Genomic DNA, 20,347 nt, shown 5'->3' with positions numbered 1-20,347 from the left:
GGCGGGTTGGGGGTCTGCCCAAGCCCGACCCGAATTGTATTTGGCACTGCCCAGGCCCGCCCAAGCCCGACCATGAACCCGAGCATTGTTGCCCAAGCCCGGCCCAAGCTTTGTATTTTGAACTCGGGTTGCCCGAATTGCCTGAGTCCAGAAACCTGTAGGTAGATCTAAGGGTAGACATAAAAGATGCTAATCTAATGGTAGAAAACTAACCAAAAAAAAATAAAAAATAAAAATTAAGACTAACTCTTTTACTTAATAGAAGACTAACCAAAAAAAAATAAATAAATAAAAATTAAGACTAACTCTTTTACTTAATTTATATATATTACATAATTTATTAAATTATATATATATATTATATATTATATATTATATAATTTATATAATATATTAAATTGAATTCGGGTTCGGGTTGCTCGGGTTGGCCATTAGTTCTGCCCAAGCCCGGCCCGAATTGCAATTCGGGCATCAAAAATCTGCCCAAGCCCGTCCAGATTACAAGATATAGTTGCCCAAGCCCTAAAAAAACTCGGGCTGGGCTCGGGTTGCTCGGGTTGAGCCCGCCCGAGTTGCACCCCTACATTTTTCCCTTTATGAGGGTTTATATTTATCTAACTTCAATCATATTAAAAAATCAAAAATAAAATTAAAATAGTAAATAAAAAGATTAAATAACATTAAAAAAAAATCATTGACCTAACTACAACAATCATATTAAAAAAAAAACCATTGAACAAACTACAATCACATCACATTTTTCCCATAATAAAATAAATAAATGAAAAAAAAGAACTACTAAACTAACTACAATCACATTAAAAAAAAGAGAATCATTCAACTAATTATAATCACATTTTTCTCTTTGTTAGGGTTTATATTTATCTAACTTCAATCATATTAAAAAATCAAAAATAAAATTAAAATATTAAATAAGATTAAAAAAAATTATTGAACTAACTACAACAATCATATTAAAAAAAGAGTCATTGAACAAATTAGAATCACATCACATTTTTCCCATAATAAAATAAATAAATGAAAAAAAAAACTATTAAACTAACTACAACCACATTAAAAAAAAAGAATCATTCAACTAATTATAATCATATTTTTCTCTTTGTGAGGATTTATATTTATCTAACTTCAATCATATTAAAAAATTAAAAATAAAATTAAAATAGTAAATAAAAGATTAAATAACATTAAAAAAAAAATCATTGACCTAACTACAACAATCATATTAAAAAAAAAGCCATTAAATAAACTACAATCACATCACATTTTTCTCATAATAAAATAATAAATGAAAAAAAAACTACTAAACTAACTACAATCACATTAAAAAAAAAATCGTTCAACTAATTATAATCATATTTTTCTCTTTGTGAGGGTTTATATTTATCTAACTTCAATCATATTAAAAAATCAAATTATAATTTTTTATTCGCTAGGCAAATCACAAATATTTTTATGCGTTGTCTAACTACAATATTCAAACAATAAACAAAAAGAAAAGTGAAAAAGGAGAAAACAAAAGGAAAAGTTTTTTATTTTTCAAAAAAAATAAAAAAAATAAAGAAATTAAGATTCAGATATTAAAACTCCCACAAAATTTGTAGGTTAGAGACAGATATAAATAAAGAAATAGATATAGATATAGATATTTATATTTGTTTTAATTTTTTTTAATGTATAATTTTTTTTTTAAAAATACTACAATAATTATAAGAAAAATCAAAAAATCTTATTAATAAATGCTGAAGTTAAAATTTTTAAACAAATAAAAAATTGGAACTGACATATTATCCCACACCCCATGGGTGTTAATAAACCCCGTTTTTGGTTAGTTTGTATATATATATATATATACTATAGATAGTATAGATATGGATATGGATATGGACATAGGTATCTATATTTTCCCATTTCTATAGTCCACTGCGGTTGTAGCCGCTTGGGTTCACTCATCATCTGAGTTTTTCGAAAGGTTTTCGCTTCTGGGCTTCAATTCTCTGAACTCGTAAGGGTTTTGTGTTCTTGATGATTTAGCTTTTCATGTTGATCAAGTGAGCTTTTAGGTTGTTTAATTTATTAAATTTTTGCGAGCCAGTTGTTTGAATTGTAATTTTGATATACTAGGTTATGGAAATTGACATTAGTATTGTGAACTTCTTCTTCTAACATAGATGAACTTATTTAAGTCCTCTCACTAGTGTTTTACCGTTTGTATTTGCATTTGATAATTGAATTTAGAATACAATTTTTTTTTTTTGGAGTTCAATTTAACCTTTTTCATCAAAATTCACACCTTTTATCATAAAATTGATCAATTTTTGACTCATTATGTATAACGGAGCTTCTGGGCACATGGTTATAAAATTTATATTTAGTCACAAAATCGTCAGAAATTGAATCCACTAGAGACTGAGAGTTGACTAAGATCGTTCGTGCAATACAGGTAGTATTTCGGAGGTTTAACAAAATTAGGGTAGTTGCATGGATTCGATGACACGAAACTGAGTTTAGTCAATTTATCTTAAACATTAGATTCAAATTTTGGTAAGGTAAGGCGGTTTTTAAATCTCTCTCTCTCTCTCTCTCTCTATATATATATATATATATAAGTTTCGATTTCATGACAATCACCATTACAATGGAGAATGTCATATTAGGATTGAAGTTACGCCAGTTACTTTGTCAAACTTTCCTTGTTGATGTTGTTCATGAGTTCAATTTTTGTGTGTATGCACGATTGACTCTATAACAAAAACAGCAATGATACATCCCTCTAAAATTAGAGCTCTAATTGAGCTATAGTGAGGTGAAAAATCAAAAAAATAAGAAAAAAGAAAAGCAAGGTCAAAACATCACATCAGATGGACCCCACATACGTATTAGAGTTATTAGAGCTTATAAATTAGAGCTCTAAAACTTTTTTGTAACAAAAAATAGCCTAGCCCGTTTAGTTATCATAAAGTTTAAATTAATAGACACAACGTAGTAGTCTCCTGTTGTATTTATTATTATCATTGTTGGTGGGGGCCTGCGTGGATGTTTTTCATTCTCAAGTAGGTGTTTTTTTCTTCTTCTTCTTCTTCTTCTTTTTCTTTTTCCTTCTTGAACTTGGGTGGCATTCCTTAATCTCTTTATAATGAATCTTTTTAATTATCCAAAAAATATATATATTTTGATAGTAAGTCATGTAACCCAGAGTTTTAAAAGGCTTTCTTGAGGCTCGCCTCGATGCTCGCCTCGCCTCGATGCTCGCCTCGCCTTGAGGCTAAGGTAAAACGCATTAAGACTTTGATTTTTAGGCATTACTCCCCAAAGGCTTGCGCATCATAGTTTGAGACATGCTCCTTAAGTGCGCTTTTTACGCCTTTTGCGCATAAGCATGTGAGGAGTATGCACATGCAGAAGTTGCCTTGGGCATTTGTTAAACTTAGTCTATTAGATTGTTAAACATAAAAAATTAAAAAGAATTCATTTTTACAACTATATTCTACAGGAAAAATTAAGTAAATGATCAATTAAGAAAAATACAGTTAATGGTCAAGTGAAAAGCTCAATCACTGAAGTTAAAAATAACGATTTCTCTTTCAGTGAAGGAAAACTTCTTTCTATGCAGTAAAATGTTCAACGTATTAAAGTGAAAAGTATTTACGCATTTATATTTAATTTTGTTTTTATTTTTTTAACTATTTAAAAATATTTAATTTATTCAGTAAATATTAAAATTTGAAATTTGAAATGCTTACGCCTCAACGCCCTGAGGCTTACGCCTCGCCTCATGAGGGGTAAAACGCCTCAAGGTACGCATTCGCCTTTAAAAACTTTGAACCTACTCAAATTATTTGCAAATAGATGCACTGAAATATTAGAAGCAGCTTGGAAGCAGCTCCACTTGGATTTGGAGGTTTAAAATTCTAATCCAAAAGGCCCAAACAAGCCAAACACCCCCCCCCCCCCCCAAAAAAAAAAAAAAAAAAAACAAAAACAAAAAAAGAATATGACTAAGGACAACTGGAGTCCTCACATTCAAGGTTGTCGAAGGACTTCCGTATAGCAAACTAGGTTCTAAAAATTCAAATAAAACCTAGAGGCCCTGGTCACAACATAAGCAATCAAACTGGTGTAGACAATCTCGAGTAGAGAGTTATGAGGGAATAGTATTGGATAGGTAAATATTACAGATAGAAAGCTAGGAGCAATGGTTGATGCTGCTGGGTGGAAAGTAAGTCAAGCAGAATGAAATTTGGTAACTTAGGGATCATATTAGCCACCAAACTACCCGGTGATCTTTTCCCTTCTCAATTTTCTTTTTTTTTTTTTTGTTGAAGAGGTCTATGTATGCTAGCGTACTAGAGCTGACACTGATAGAGGGGTGACCTATTTTTAGGCGTACTTGGCATGCCTAAAGTCCAAACAATCAATATGGTAATGACACATGTCTCAGGGATCATGTGGGAAGATTCCCTCTATAACCACTTGGCCAAGGCAAATATACCACAAGTCCCTTGACAGATTGGTGGAAAGGGGTCATGACACTTCTATGATCCCTTACTTTTAGCCACCAAGCCATACAATCCCCAATGTCCTAGTAAGGACAACAACGTAGCCATTAGGCCGCATTGTAGTTGCATACAAAGCCTCAACACTGAGACTCGTTCGAGAGAGTCACCACCTCCCAAATCCTTGTAGGATAATTCTGTTTGTTTATTTCATTGCTCTCAATCAAATATATAAGATTACAAGCATCTCCATTCCTTATCCTAATAACACTTTGACTCAACTAGGACTCTAGCTTAACAATTAAATAGATAACAAGCAAATCTGAAATAGCAGGATGAAACAAGGATAACTATCTAATCCAAATCTAAACAACTGCTAAAAACATGTCCTGCTGTGCGATTTGCTGGGCCTAAGATGTTGTACAGTTTGTTGGGCTGGACTTGGGCCTTCTTTGATAGGACCGAAATATGGGTGGCAAATCCTCAGGCCTATCATCAATCCCTCCTAAAAACAACCTTGTCCTCAAGGTTGAGATGTGAGAACTTGTGCTTCAGGTCGTCATATGGTTCCCAAGTGGCATCAGAAGCTGGTAAACCTTCCCAATGGACCAACACTTCGTTGATGAATTGCCATCCTGTTCTGACCCACCGATAATCAATCAACCACTGAGGAACAATATGCAAGTCACTTGTAGCTGAAAATGGGGGTAAGTGAGGAATTACAGTAGAAGGGTTGTCAATGTGCTGTTTCAATTGGGAAACATGAAAAACTGGATGCACCCGAGTTCCTTCTGGCAAATCCATGTCATATGCCACCTTGCCAACTCTTTTCTTGATCTGATAAGGCCCGAAGTAGCGATGCCACAACTTTTGGTTTGCTTGTTGGAACAGCTAGACTGTCAATAAGGCTGAAGTCGGAGAAATACCCAATCGCCTACCTCATATTCTTTCTCTCAGTGATGTTGATCTTGCTGGACTTTCATGCGATTCTAAGCTTGAGCCAAATTGAGCTTTAGTTCCCTAACAATGTCATTTCCGTCCTGGAATTGTTGCCCAACATCATCCACTTGGGCCGCCCAGCCCATAAACAGCGTAGGAGGCGGCCGCCCATAAACAGCCTCATATGATGTCATTCCTACAGCATAGTGGCAATTGGTGTTATACCAATATTCTGCCCATGGCATCCACTTGGGCCAATGTCGTGGTCTGTCCCCAACAAAACATTGAAGATATGTCTTTAAGCACCTATTTAATACCTTAGTTTGGCCATCTGTTTGAGGGTGATATGCAATACTCATTTTAAGCACTGTTCCTTGGAAATTAAAGTATTCATGCAAAAAATTGCTTATGAAGATGGGGTCACAGTCAGTTACAATAGAACGAGGCATCCCATGCAACCGAGACACCTCTTAGGAAAATATCTGTGCTAACACCGGAGCTGTAATAGGCTGTTTGATGGAAATAAAATGACCATATGTCGACAGCCGATCAACCACAACCAAGATAGCATCTTTACTCTCCGATCTCGGTAGCCACTCAATAAAGTCCATAGAGTTGTCCTCCCATATTCTGTTAGGAATGGGCAAGGGTTGAAGGAGACCTGCTGGTGACAAAGTTTCATATTTTGCACGTTGACAAGCATCACATGCCTTAACAAATTGCTGCACATCTCGCTGCATACCCCGCCAAAATAGATGTTGGGACTAGTGTTTATAAGTCCTAAATACTCCAGAATGACCTCTGATAGGGGGGTGGAATGAAACTCCTGTAGCAACCTTTGTCTTAAAGAGGGAGAAGTTGGAATCTTGCAGCTTGTGGCCTGGAACAGAAGATGGATCAGCCTGAATTTTATCACAAAATGCTCGTAAATCATCATCAACCATTAACTCATGCTTTACTTCATCTAGAATAGCTAATCTAGGCCCGGAAATAGTATTCAATTGCCGTTCTTCCAATTGTTTGGATACAACATCAACAACCACATTCTCCTTGCCTGCACGATAGGGGTGCTCGCGGTTCGGTTGCGGCCGGGGAACTTCTAATCCGCCAGTCGTCTACCGGATTGGTGGATTGGAAAAATTCAGTCCGCATCCATCCGCCGGATTGGAGGATGCGGATTGAGCAAATTGGAGGATGGATCCGAATTGGTGTAGTAGTTTAAACTTTTACAAATTTTGAATATAATACAACAACTTGTCAACATTTTTTTTTGGATAACAATCCAATTCAACATAACCAAAAGATTATCAAGTAAATTTTTAAATACCAATAATAAATACATATAAGAAAATCATGTATTATTAAAACTATTTCATTACTTTTTTTTTTATTCAAAAATTATTTAATTTGATTATTTTTAAAAATGATAAAATTAAGCCTTATATTTTCCACACAAAAATACCAAATCAACACTTGCCATTTGATAAAAGGATTTCTAAATTGAAAATACAACAGAATATTTGAACTCTTTTTTTCAATTGAAAACACAAATAGAATATCTAAACAAATTGAGAACACAAAATCTTACAAATTACTAGGGGTGCTCGCGGTTTGGCGGTTCGGTTGCGGCCAAAGGAACTTCAAATCCACCAGCCGTCCAAAACTAGGCGGATTGGAAAAAATTAATTCGCAACCATTTGCTCATCATCACACATCCGTCCAAAATACGGCGGATCGGTTTGGTTCGGTTGGTTTGGGTGGATCGGAATATCCGTTGAGCACCCCTACTGCACGATAACTAATTTGATAATCAAAACCCATCAATTTGGTGATTGACTTTTGTTGTTTTGGAGTTGAGATCTGCTGTTCTAGCAAGTACTTCAAGCTTTGATGATTTGTTTGTATTTGAAATCTTCTTCCAAGAGATGAGGTCTCCACTTCAACATAGTTAGAACCACAACCATTAATTCCTTTTCATAGGTAGTCTTGGCTAAAGCCCTGGTTGATAAAGCTCGGCTAAAGAAGGCAATAGGTTTATTATCTTGAGATATCACGACCCCAATGCCGACACCCGAGGCATCACTGTGAACGTCAAACATCTTAGAGAAGTCTGGCATAGCTAGGACTAGAGCTTCTGTCATGGCGTTCTTAAGAGATCCGAAAGCTGTGGCAGCCTCAGTAGAACATTGGAATCCGTCCTTTTTAAGTAAAGTTGAGGGGAACTGCAATCTTACCATAATCACGAATGAAGTGACAATAATAACCTGTTAACCCCAGGAAGCCTCTAAGGCCTCGTTTGGGAATAGGTTTTTTTAATAACTTTTTGACTTTTTACGAAAAGATGTGCAAAAAGTAGAGAGAGTGATGCACAGTGGCATTACTGGAAATAGGACAAGCAATCATCGCATGGACCTTTCTCAGATCTGTTGAAACACCTTGCGCTGAGATCATATGACCTAAATACTCAACAGATGTCTGTCCAAATGGACACTTGGATTGATTAACTCTCAATTGATGTGTCCGTAAGATTTCAAAAACTGTCTGCAATTATTGTAGATGCTCTTCCAAAGTTCTGCTATATACTAAAATGTCATCAAAGAATATGAGCACAAACCTTTGCAGATGGGGACGAAAAATTTCATTCATCAAGGATTGAAATGTGGTTGGGGCATTTGTAAGTCCAAAGGGCATTACCAAGAACTCATAATGCCCATCATGAGTTCCGAAGGTTGTCTTATGCACATCTTCTGGTCGTACCCTAATTTGATGATATCCCGATTTTAAATCAGTTTAGCAAAATATTTTGCTTCATGCAATTCATCCAAAAGTTCATCGGTTACTAGTATTGGAAATTTATCCTTGATAGTGATTTGGTTAAGTGCTCGATAGTCCACGCAAAATCTCCAAGACCCATCCTTTTCTTGACTAACAAGACAGGTGAAGAAAAAGGACTAGTGCTGCTTCTAATAACTCCCATAGCCAACATTTTCCCCAACATCCTCTCTATCTCATTTTTCTGAATGTGAGGATATCTATAGAGCCTTATATTGGGCGGTGATGCCCCTTCTACTAGTGGAATAGCATGGTCTAATGGCCGGCTAGGGAGTAACCCAAGTGGCGTTGCAAATATGTCTGGGTACTTCACAATAACTTGCATTAAATCTTCTCAAATGGGACAACTTAGGCTAGGGCTCTTGGTTGGAGAGATTAAAAAGATACCTGACATTGGCCATTGTCGTAGTTGACGTTGTAAGTTAAAGCTGGCAGGTCTAATCTCTCCTTCAGTAATTCCCACCAACCGCACATGACGTCCAGTATGCTCAAATTCCATACTCATGTGATCCCAATTGCAAGCAACATTCCCTAAACTCCGAAGCCAACTTACTCCCAATATGACATCCACTCCAATAAGTTTGATTGGAAAGAGGTCAACTTGAATTTGAAGATCCGGTAATTGGATGGGAACCATTCGGTAGACCTTGTCACAGTCTAAGCGCCCCCCGTCTGCAACTGCCACTTTGAATTGTTGAGTGGGAGTTGGCTTGAGGTTAAGCTTATGAGCCAAGCGCTGGTTGATAAAATTGTTGCTGCTGCCAGAATCAATCAAAACCACCACCTCTTGTCTGCAAATGTGGGCAGGTAATTGCAAGGTTTGTGAAGAAGACAAGCCCCCAATTGCATGCAATGGAGTTGGTTCTAACACAATCTCTTCTGTCCCACTATCATTGCTAGGACCAGAATCAACCTCCTCATTTTGCATCATCAATTAAGAGATACACCCTTTTGGTTTTGCAATGATGGCCAGGTGCAAACTTATCGTCACAGTAATAACAAAGACCCTTTTCCCTTCGTGCTTGCATCTCTGACCCCGTCATGCGTCGGAAGGGATGTCCATTACCTTTCGTTGCTACCTCAGGTGCTGCTGTGAGTTGTGGCTTCGAGTCAACATTGTCGGTCTTTGTACGTCCTTTCTAATTTCCAAAAGAGTTGCATCGATGTTGTATTTTATCTTCTTGAAGACACGCCAGACCAATAGCTTCTGTAAGGGTTGCAGGTTTGAACATCTTGATTTTGCATCGAATTTGATTCTTTAGTCCTCCAATAAAGTTACCAATCAATCCAGCTTCTGGCCACTCCTTGACGTGAGCAGATAACTTTTCGAACTCAGCCTGATACTCCCTCACAGTCCGTACCTGTCGGAGGTTCGTAAGGGCTTCATTAGTCTTCGAAAGCTGTTGGACCAAATCGAACCAACAAATCTTTCTTAAGTTGATCCCAAGTGTGGCCCGGATTATTACCTTCACACCACTGGTACAACTGATTTGCTTCCCCTTTCAAATGGTATGATGCCAATAACATTCTATCTGTTGCAGTGTCCGATGGGCTGAAAAAAACTTCTCTATGTGGAAAACCCATTCATTAGGATCATTCCCAGAGAATAATGGAAAATCCAGACGGGCTGTGCGAGGTAAGATGTTATTATCCCTGATATCAAGGTCTTTTCCCTCCTTTGGCTTGACCCAATCCGTCAATCCCCTCAGCTGTGAAACCAACCCTACCACCATGACTTTCAAATCTTCCATGGCAACAGGTAAGTCTTTAATCTTTCTCACCTCACTTGTAATCTTCTGTATGTCATTTTCAGTCTTGTCTATTCTTGCCTCCATTGCAGATCTAGTTGCTGCTGGCATCTATGATCAACTTGGCTCTGATACCCTTGATAGGTTAGGCCTCTATCACACCAAGACTCGTTCAAGAGAGTTACCACCTCCCAAATCCTTGTAGGACAATTCTGCTTGTTTGTTTCATTGCTCTCAATCAAATATATAAGGTTACAAGCATCTCCATTCCTTATCCTAATAACACTTTGACTCAACTAGGACCTATGAAGCACGGATACAGACACGACACATGACATGGACATGACACGGACACAGGGACACGCAAATTTTAAAAAAATAGGGGACACGACACGTTGGGGACACGTTTAATATATATAATTTTATTTATTTATTATATGTTTAAAATAAAAAGAAAATTATTAATTTTTATACAACTATAATAATAAAAAAATTAATAAACATATTTTTTTTAATTTTTTTAATATATAATGAGTTTTTTTAAATAAAAATAATTTATTTTATGAATTTTAGGTTTAATAAAAATAAGGATAGAAAAAAGAAAAAAGCAAAAAAAAAGAGGGAAAAAAATAAAGGAGAAGAGAAATAGAAAAGAGAGAGAGAGAGGGAGACACGGGTGAATCAGTAAAAAGGGAAAAACAAGAAAAAAGAGAAACAAAAGAGGGAAATTGAAATCAGAGATAGAGAATAGGAGAAGTCGAAGAAAAGGGAGGAGAAGAAGATGAAGGAGATAGAAGACGCAGAGGAGGAGGCGAAGAAGAAGAGAGCAGATGAAGAATATCTCAGCTTCTTTAATTGATCTGAACAGGTGAGGGCTTCTTTCCTCTCCTCCCTCGATCTCTTTCTCTGTCTCTGTCTTCTCTCCTCCCTTGATCTCTTTCTCTGTCTCTATTTCTCTTTCTCTGTCTCTTCTTCTCCCTTGATCTCTTTCTCTCTTTCTCTCCAACAATTAGGGCTTCGATTGTCCTCATGCGTGTCCGGAAAGTGTCATAGAGTGTCCATGGCGTGTCCGACTACAAAAATTCAAAAAAAAAAAAAAAAGGACACGTTAGAGAGAGTGTCGGACACGTGTCCACCGCGTGTCCGATGCGTGTACATGTCCGACACGTGTCCGATACCCGTACGCAGACCCTGGGGATGTGTCGATGCTTCATAGACTAGGACTCTAGCATAACAATTAAATAGGACTCTAACATAACCATTAAATAGATAACAACCAAATCTGAAATAGCAGGATGAAACAAGGATAACTATCTAATCCAAATCTAAACAACTCCTAAAAACATGTGCTGCTGTGCAATTTGCTGGGCTGGACTTGGGCCTTCTTTGATAGGACTGAAATATGGGTGGCAAATCTTGAGGCCTATCAGCCTCTTTGGTCCTGCTAGCTGACTAAAGAAGACATCAATATGGGTATTTCCACATAGGAAGGAGATTCTTATTCAAGAGGGAGTCATTTTTTGCTCTAACCCTGCCACGATTGTTTTTAGAGCTTTATTTTTAATGGAAATGCATAAAAGTCCTGAAGTGGCTTTTACGGGACCATGACAAGTAGGACCAAATGACTCAGTTGAGGAGTTTAACCCTTTTTATTGTTCTTCTAGGCCTCGTGTTGAGTTGTCGGAGTTTGCAAAATGTACTACTTTGGGCCTCAAGAGACTGTTGTATTTGGGCCCTTTTGTTACCCCCGAGAGTATTGCTGCGTGTTTTGTTTAGTGCCCTTCACAAGTTTATTTTTTCTGCATTCTTGTTGCTTATGGCTTCTTTCACTTTCGAAACTTCCTTGCCACAATTTATTGCTTCTCTGGGGTTTACTATCCGAACACCCACAACTGGAAATTAGGACTCTCTTGCATAATGTAGCCAAGAATGGCCTAACTCTTTGTTTTTATTGTAAGCCTTTAGATCGTTGCACACATCCTTACGAATGGACTTTCACAAAAGCTATCCTTTCTTGTACAAATTTTAGATAATCAATTTCTGCTGTGTTTGAGAGCAGGCATAAAGAGAGTTACTCAGCTAGAATCGTGAAATTTAAGCAATAGTTTAGACTCTTGTGAAGCAGATTTTGTGGGCAGTTTGTTGTCTATTTTTAACTAATAAACACAAACTAGGAAGAAAATATAATTAAAAAAAAAAGACATTAATATAATTGTAAAGTTCTTGCATGCTACAACAACTATAATAATGATCAGAGCCAAAAGCACCAATATAAGATCAGGCATAAATTAAAATCTCAAAGGCTGACGAATTTTGTATTGAAGAGGCTTCTCCATGTTGTACTAATATCACTAATTTAGTAGCCACTAACATGTTTGGCATAGTGACTGTGACATTGCAAACTTTAATGTTAACAATATACGTTTTAATTTTGTTTTTGTTTTTGTTTTTCTTAGTCTGTTTTTCAATTCCAGCAATGCTGTTTGGACACGGAAATAAAATTGTTTTGTGTTATTAACTTTGGATAATATCAAGGACTTTCCCTTTTGGACCACATTCATGCAGGGGTCTTCATACTGTGCTTAGACAATTTGTGCTCAAGGATGGGAATTTATATCTATGTATATAGCTATATTTTTGTACACACACACACACACATATCCATACAAGTACATATATGTATGTGTGAAGGTACAGCTCCATTTATTTAATTATATAGTTATTTCCTTGCAATCATCTTCCTTAAGCTTGTGATTGGTTTTGTTACTTATATCTTGAGGTGATCTTCAGCATTTATTTGTTTCATCTGCTTCTTAATTTTCTTTAGCCAAGTTATAATAATCTAGCAATCGGGTGTCTTGCCATATCATTTCATGTTAGTGTTCATCATGTTACCATTTAAACTGAATGTTGCAGGTGTGTGCCACTCTTTCAGTGAATAGGGAAAGAAATATACATTTGTTCTGTCCTTCCCTGGGACAGTGGTGTTGCATTAAGTTAAAATTTAACTATAAAGTTATGGACTGGGTTGAAGAGATACGCCAGAAGTTTGAAATTCTATGCTTGGAGGTGGATGGTGTCGTGCATGAGGTTTTGCATTTACCTTCCTCTCCTTTTTCTCTCTTCTAATCAATGTACATTGTTTTTCTTTGAGATGATTCTTCTTGTTTATTATTGATTTTTTTGAACTAAGATGAGATGCTCAATGGGTAGAGAGAGTGATGTGACAACTTATAGTGACTTTTTGGCGATTTGGCTAAAATGTTTTGTCCTCAAACAAGGCCTTAATGCGGACATTTATCTAATCCATAAAGTTGTGACAGATACTTTTCCTACAAATCGAACCATGTTCTTGTTAAACTTGTTCAAAATTTTGAACATTCTGGTTGGACTCTTTCAAGCTTGACCCAATTTTTGCTTCAAATGTGGGACATATTTTAGATTCCAAATATTATTTTGGAATAATGGTCTGAATAGTTTTAAAATAAAAAAGAAAAAGAAAACTAGATAGAAAATTTTTAAATCACTCCTGATTTTCATACATAGGAAAATTTTCTATTCGTTCTACCCTTAAATTGATTTGAGTATTTATAAATGCTGAACATCGTTACTATGAAGTGATTTATCACATAGGTTATGCTCCAATGGTTCAAGAAGTGTTGCCAAAGTCTCTTTAAGTCCGATATTATGAATGAATTTTTTTAATTCAGACACGTTGAAGAAGCGTCGGTCATGCTTTTAGGGGAGTCCACAAAATGTCGATGTCCAACAAGACACGGCTACTTCATAGAAGTGGCCGTGCTTCTTAGGCTACATGTCTGTATGTCATATTGTATTGGCTACTAGAGCTGCTACGTTTGCCACATAAATATCAATTCCTCACTTGGACAGGAAGCATTTAGACATGCTGAATGATGACAATTTTTGTCTATCTAATCTACCTTCAAATTGATTTGTGTTCCTTTGACAAATCTGAGTCTACCTTTTTGCCTAGGGTAGGAAATTGTGAAACCATGTTTTGCTGTGGTTGTTTTTTCTGTTGCTTATTCTCCCTGCATCAGGTTGAATAGCTACTCTGTTACGAGGTTTACTATATCTCATATCATTTATGCTCCTGATGCTGCTAATGTTTATCAAATCGAAATTGTTTTTGTATTTTGACATTGCAGACAGTGGGCGCCAATATTGAAAACCAAGTGCAGACAATGGGTGCCAATATAAAACAATTCTGTTCAGAATTTGTGCATGATGTGATGCCTTCATTTTCACCAGATTTCATGGAAGGGGTAGCTCCTGAATTATCTCCTCAACAAAATAAAAATGTTAATCTCACAGCTCAGGAAAGCTCAATGATTGGTGTTGATATTGACCCTAAGAAGGGACTATGCAACAAAAACTCTTTGGCCCATCAATATTGTATGGAACCTGTGGATGAGAAACGTATTGATTTATTGTCAAAGAAAAAGGATGATATTGGTATGAGTGAAAAGTTAAATGTGAGTGTAATGGAAAATGCCACAGCGAAGAAACCATTCCCAACAGAGATTCCAGTAGTAGTTGATACTGCAGAGAAAGATTCAAGTTTGACATCGTTATTTTGTGGAGTCAACACATCTGATGATGAAAGATGGGATGGTCAAGATGATTTCTCAACACCAGTATCACTAGATGGGTATCACTCTTGTATGAAGGAAGGGGAAACTACTGGACTTACCACAGCTGACAATTCAAATGTGCTGCCATCAGCTAATTCAGTTATTTTAGTTGAGTCCTGCAAGTGTGGAGTTTCTGATACTGGACTTACTTCAGTTGATGCTTGCTCAGCAATATCAAGTGGTAAGGTTTTGTTATCCTATTTGTTATATGTTGTTCTTTCTTTAATTTTACTTACTTCTGTTGATTTCTACTCTGGCTGGTGCTGCTACCTTTGTGACTGCATCTGTGACAGATTCTTGTTGGCTTGGGTTTGAGCTACCCAATGAAGTTTCTGAATCAGAAGATTATGTTTCCATTGCAGATTCTGGTAAATTGTCATTTCGGTCTTTTCTTATGTATTTTAATTATTTTTAAAAAAATATTGGAGCCCAAGATAATTGTGCCTAGAGGGGGTTGAATAGGCCAATTTCAAGAATTATCTCAAGATTACCAATTAATTTTGATGATTAAAATTAAATTGTGATCACATTGAAAATCGAAATAACTTAGAGATGGAAGACACAACAATTAACGTGGAGACCCTCCAGGAAAACTCTCCAAGAGGGGAAAAACCATGGTCTCAATACTAAGCAAAATCCACTGCAGGACAGAGGAAGGATTACAACCGAACCTTGGTTAACCCTATCTCTGACGTCTTGAAATGCTCCATAAGCACAACCTTACCCAGTCAGCCTCCTTTAACTTGATTGAGCAGCACAAAGCTTCCCGCCTCAATCTTCATACACCGACGACTTTGTTAACCCAGCGGACAGGAGTGAGAGGACAATGCAATGCAGGATTTTTTACGGTTTTTGTTTTTGATCACTCACTCACATATGATGAAAATTTTGGTCTCCAAATTTTTCAAGCTCTTAGCAAAAAGGGCTGCATAAAATAATGAGTTTGGTTACCCTAAAATATTAGATGGATGCTTATATAGCAAGGAATCAACCTAAAATTTAATCTGATGGGAATACACAAAATCCTGTTCAAGGGATTTATCCCCACATTCCCCCAATCAATCACAAGCTTCTTGAAGCTCAAATAGACGGCAAACAAAGAAGGGCGATCGATCTTCTAAGTAGGCTAAAAAATGAGGAAGAGCGATCAATGCAAGGGATTGATCTCCTCCTCTGCTATGGCAATTGATCACCTCAGGAGGGGATCGATCACCAGCCACTGATGTAGAAAATGACCTTAGATCAACCCTAACAAAAATAATATTTATGCTTTTAAAACATAGGGCACAAAACCTAAGATGCAACCTACCATGAATGCAAGTGACTATGAGAGCAGGTAACATAGTGAAACTTTCTGTTGATGAAGAAGCTGACTGAGGTATTGATGTAGAATGACTATTAAGAAATCCATTCAACTATTTAATTGATCCCAAAAGGCCAAATATGTGGAGAATTGATACAAAAGAGAAGATAAAAAAAATATGGAAAAGAATAAGAATAGAGAAAAAAGAAGAACAAGGGTCAAAGTCTCACAAAAACGGCCACAACCTTATAAAAATGTTGAGAGGGAAAAATTGGGTAGAATCTATGGGGAGCTATGTTACATGGACCCGGGTACGGGTGTCGGATGTGGGTATGTATTTAGAGGTCGGGCTCATCAAATCATAAATTTAAGGATACGCGGACTTGGTAAAATAATGTCAATTTTTTATATTTTTAATCAAGTATGTGAGATAAAATTGTGCTACGTGTAGTGTCAAAAAGACATTTATAACAATTGTACAATAATATGTACATATAATAGTAATGTTAAATATAATTATATTGGAAGTGTTTGATGAAAAGTATCTGACACATCCCATATCCTTGTCCAAGTGTCGGGTGTCCGACATAAGTATTTGATTTATTTTGAAGAGTCCATTTGACATAGATAGGGAGTATTTTTCTTTTAGTGAGCAGACATGCTATGATGCTACTATGCTAGTAATTGTAGTTTGGGGATCACATGGCATCTATCATTTTCATCACATGGCATATTTATTTAAAATCCTTTTCTATAATTCCAGCTTATTTTAAAGTTTTTTTCCCCTGTTTTGTTGCTAGTTATCTGCTAATCATTTGATATTTGTTCAATTATATATTTCTTGTGTTGGATTCAGTGTGATGATAACTGAAAAGTTAAAACATGGATAACTTGCATTGTTCTTTTGTTTTAAGTCGCAGAAGGATCAGACAATGTCGGTACAGAAAAGTTCACAGATGGTCAAGTTATTGAACCAGCCATGGAAACCACCAATTTTAGTGAACTAAAGCTTGATGAGAGTTGTATTGTGGTGGATAGCGCTAAACTTTGTTCTGTTTGTCTCAGAGCAGCAAAAAGTCAATCATACAAGGTGCATGATCCCTCTCCTGTGAATTTAGTGTTCTGTTTAAAATTTGGTGCCATGAGTAATTTATATTACAAATTTGTAGTTTGAAACAAATATTTTGAAGTATATTAATATAACTTATGGATTCATTCTTGTAAGCATGGTTGTTAGAATCTTACGACTCACAATACATTTCAATACAAGTTTCAACCAAAATGATTTGTTTCGTGCCGTTCAAACTTAAATTAAGTGAATCGTTTGATTCAATTGTGATTCATACTGATTCACTTCTATTTGCAAATGCATGAAATGTCATTTTCACCAAAAAAAATTAATAATAATAATTATATTGATATACATATTTTTATATGCATATATAAAATTTAGTCATGTTGATATTTATTTTATTTTAACCACTGTATGTGTGTTTATATGTGTACATATATAAAATGATTTTTTATGTTAAATAAAATTAATATTAAAATTCGTGATTTGATTCGAGATTTGACAATGACGCTTGTTAGATTATTTTGTTAGAACTCGCTTTCCTGCTGCATGGACTTCAACTGCCGTATGATTTCTTTTACTTTCAGAAGAAAATATGTGAGGCTTTTACTGCAAAAATGAAGTCAGCGAAAGAGCAGGAGCGTGAGCAGCAAGCACCCGGGAATGAAGATCGTGATGCAGGATTAAATCAACACAAAGGAGAGCGTTTAGCACCACCTGCGCTTACAACGAAAATTGAGACTGTGGATCATGATTTTTGTGATTCTGAATGGGAAATTATTTAGATAAATTTTCACTTCCTTTGCGAATAATCTGGCAATTCAATTGTAGTTTTAGCGATTCCTCTGACGGATTGTTAATAACTGTGGGGATGAGGACGATCCATGCATTTTTGTGCAATTCCATAACAAATTTTATAGAATGGGAGAGCCCATGTTCTTAAAATCATGGTGTAGGCTGTGATTTTCTCAGTACTTCTTGTTCTACCTACTGTAGGTCTTTGAAAATGTGAAATGTAGTTTGGTTATTTTATATTTTCTTTTGGGGTATTGTAGTCATGAGAGTGGGTTAGAGTTTTGTTATCTAACTATCTATCTATCAATGTGCTATTATTAAGTGAAGGTCTCAATTTGTATAGTGAAACCTTACTTTTCTCATGTCACATGGCATTTTTTTTAATTATAAATAAAGTTGCACAAAGAGGTAGGCAAGACTAGAATTCATGACCATGGGTTTAAAGTAAGAGGACTCATATTACTTAAATACACATTATAATATTAATTTCATTATTATTTTCTTTTATTCTTACTTATTTGAATTGTACACGAATTGCGGATGTCACGCACTAGTCTATTTTATGTACCTTGTTTTCTAATTTTTAGTTTGCACGACTATGTAATTAGGTTTTGATGGATTCATATCATTGTTTTCATATCATTTTGGGTCTTTCTGTTTGCATTTTGTTTCTCTTTGAATCTCCGCGTGCAAGATAAGATAAGATTAGAAGTGAGGGAAGATGTTGGATAACTTCTGTTACCAAAAATTTGGTTTGAAGTAAATTAATGGAGAAAAGTCGACAGACAAAATAAATTTTTACAAACAACAAACAAATTAGGCAATGTGATTGGTGTTCTTTGCCTTGATAGTTTCAAAGACTCTTTTGGAGGTAATCGATAGAGAGGAACAAACTAAAATTGAAATTGTATTGCTAAAATTGTTATTTATTACAAAAATTTGAATAAAAGCGAAGACAAAAATACAAAAGAACCATAAAAAAGCTTACTGATTGAAAGAATCAGAAAATGATTATAGAACTATTAAATTAAAAGTACTTCTAAAGAGAATAAACTATTCCTATGCTAGAAGCTATTTACTCCTAATTGAACTCCTGTAGAGTTGTTGGATTTGATTGATGTCCCTCTGCTTGAATTTCTTTGCCTATTTATTCTCAAAACCCACGGTTGGTTTGCTTGAATTTCTTTGCCTATTTATTCTCAAAACCCACGGTTGGTTTCCTTTGGCAAGAGACTGATAGATAGTTTCTTCTTCTTAAGCTACATTCTTGTCTTTTGTCACAACATAAAAAACTACCCCAATATATTAGCAACGTTGGAAGTTATCCCAATATATTAGCTTATACCATAGTCACACATGGCACTACTTCAATTTGTAACCACCTACTTCCAGCACAAATACCAACAAATTGTATAATAATAATAATAATAAATAAATAAATAAATAAATATGGCCATAGTTACTCTTAAAAGATGATATGGTCTGAATCGACAGACCATAGTCAATAATCCTCCATTAACAAGATTAGATTTGGCTTATTTTAGCCACAATTGATAGGAAAATAAAATATGGTATCAACAATGCCCCTTTATTTGAGGTAAAAATGAATTTTACCTTAAATGATATAAAGGATAAAATCTGAATCAAACCTATGTTCACTAAAATATATATATATATATATATATATATGTGTATATAGTTAAGGTAAAGCCACTTATTATCTTGGCATGTTATGCGACAAAATGCAAATGATGAGGGCCAATTTTCTTTACTCAAACCAATGAATATTTCAAAAGAGAACACAACTAGTTATTTTCCAAAGCCACTTATTATCTTGGCATGATATTCGACACTGAACACAAAAAGTGAGCCAATTTTTGGCCAATTTTCTTTCACTCAAAAATATGTAAAGCAATCAATATACTGTCTAAACCTTGTGCTTTTGTTAGCCACTTCATCAAATTTATATTTTGGTGTGACCTACAAATCTAAAGAATTTTGAATAACAAAAGCCATTGTATAAATTGACTTTTAAAATTCATATATTTCATCATGTTGAATAATATCAAAAATGTTGAATCCATGAACATTTGGTTGTTCATCAATTTTAGTCATGTTTGGCTCAAAAACTTGTTTTTCTCCCAAATGAAAAGGGGATTTTAACCATTAATTTTGCCACGTTTGGCAAAATATCATGCCCGCAAGTAAATCTTCACCACCATTTTGTGAGGATTGTTCACCATTCTTAAAATCACACTTTTTAGCCACATTATTTGCACCATTCTCTAGATTAAGAGTTGCAAAAAATGGCTAATTTTTTATTTCACACATCAACGGGTTTGAATAATTTTTTGAACACCCAGAAAGTGTTGACCGACTTTCTTTTTCAAATAATGGGTTGAAAATATTTTTTGAAAACCCAAATTGAGTTTTTTCTTTATGAAGTTGCCCCCTTGTTATCAAATTTGTATTATCATGGCTTTTGTTAT

The 20,347-nt window shown here is 35.5% G+C and overlaps 1 protein-coding gene across 8 annotated transcripts; it reads left to right on the top strand.

The window, feature by feature from the left end:
* Positions 1 to 1,793: 1,793 nt before the first annotated feature.
* LOC114266574 (uncharacterized) lies at positions 1,794 to 18,008 on the top strand. 8 transcript variants are annotated; one of them, XM_082909705.1, is made up of 6 exons: positions 1,794 to 2,023; positions 12,950 to 13,123; positions 14,203 to 14,869; positions 14,982 to 15,056; positions 16,912 to 17,081; positions 17,651 to 18,008. In XM_082909705.1, the coding sequence occupies exons 2-6, from the start codon at positions 13,052 to 13,054 to the stop codon at positions 17,846 to 17,848; spliced, it is 1,182 nt and encodes a 393-aa protein (XP_082765831.1). In that variant the 5' UTR covers positions 1,794 to 2,023; positions 12,950 to 13,051; the 3' UTR covers positions 17,849 to 18,008. The 8 variants fall into 8 exon arrangements, with proteins under 8 accessions (XP_082765831.1, XP_082765828.1, XP_082765830.1 ...); XM_082909702.1 differs by having other exon boundaries at positions 1,855 to 2,023; positions 16,906 to 17,081; XM_082909704.1 differs by having other exon boundaries at positions 1,875 to 2,023; positions 12,969 to 13,123; positions 16,906 to 17,081.
* Positions 18,009 to 20,347: the final 2,339 nt, after the last annotated feature.

This window comes from Camellia sinensis, chromosome 15 (assembly GCF_055761805.1).
Source record: "Camellia sinensis isolate YWXY chromosome 15, ASM5576180v1, whole genome shotgun sequence".
NCBI lineage: Eukaryota > Viridiplantae > Streptophyta > Magnoliopsida > Ericales > Theaceae > Camellia > Camellia sinensis.
Note: the sequence above shows the minus strand (reverse complement) of the source record. Positions and strands in the feature narration are given on the sequence as shown.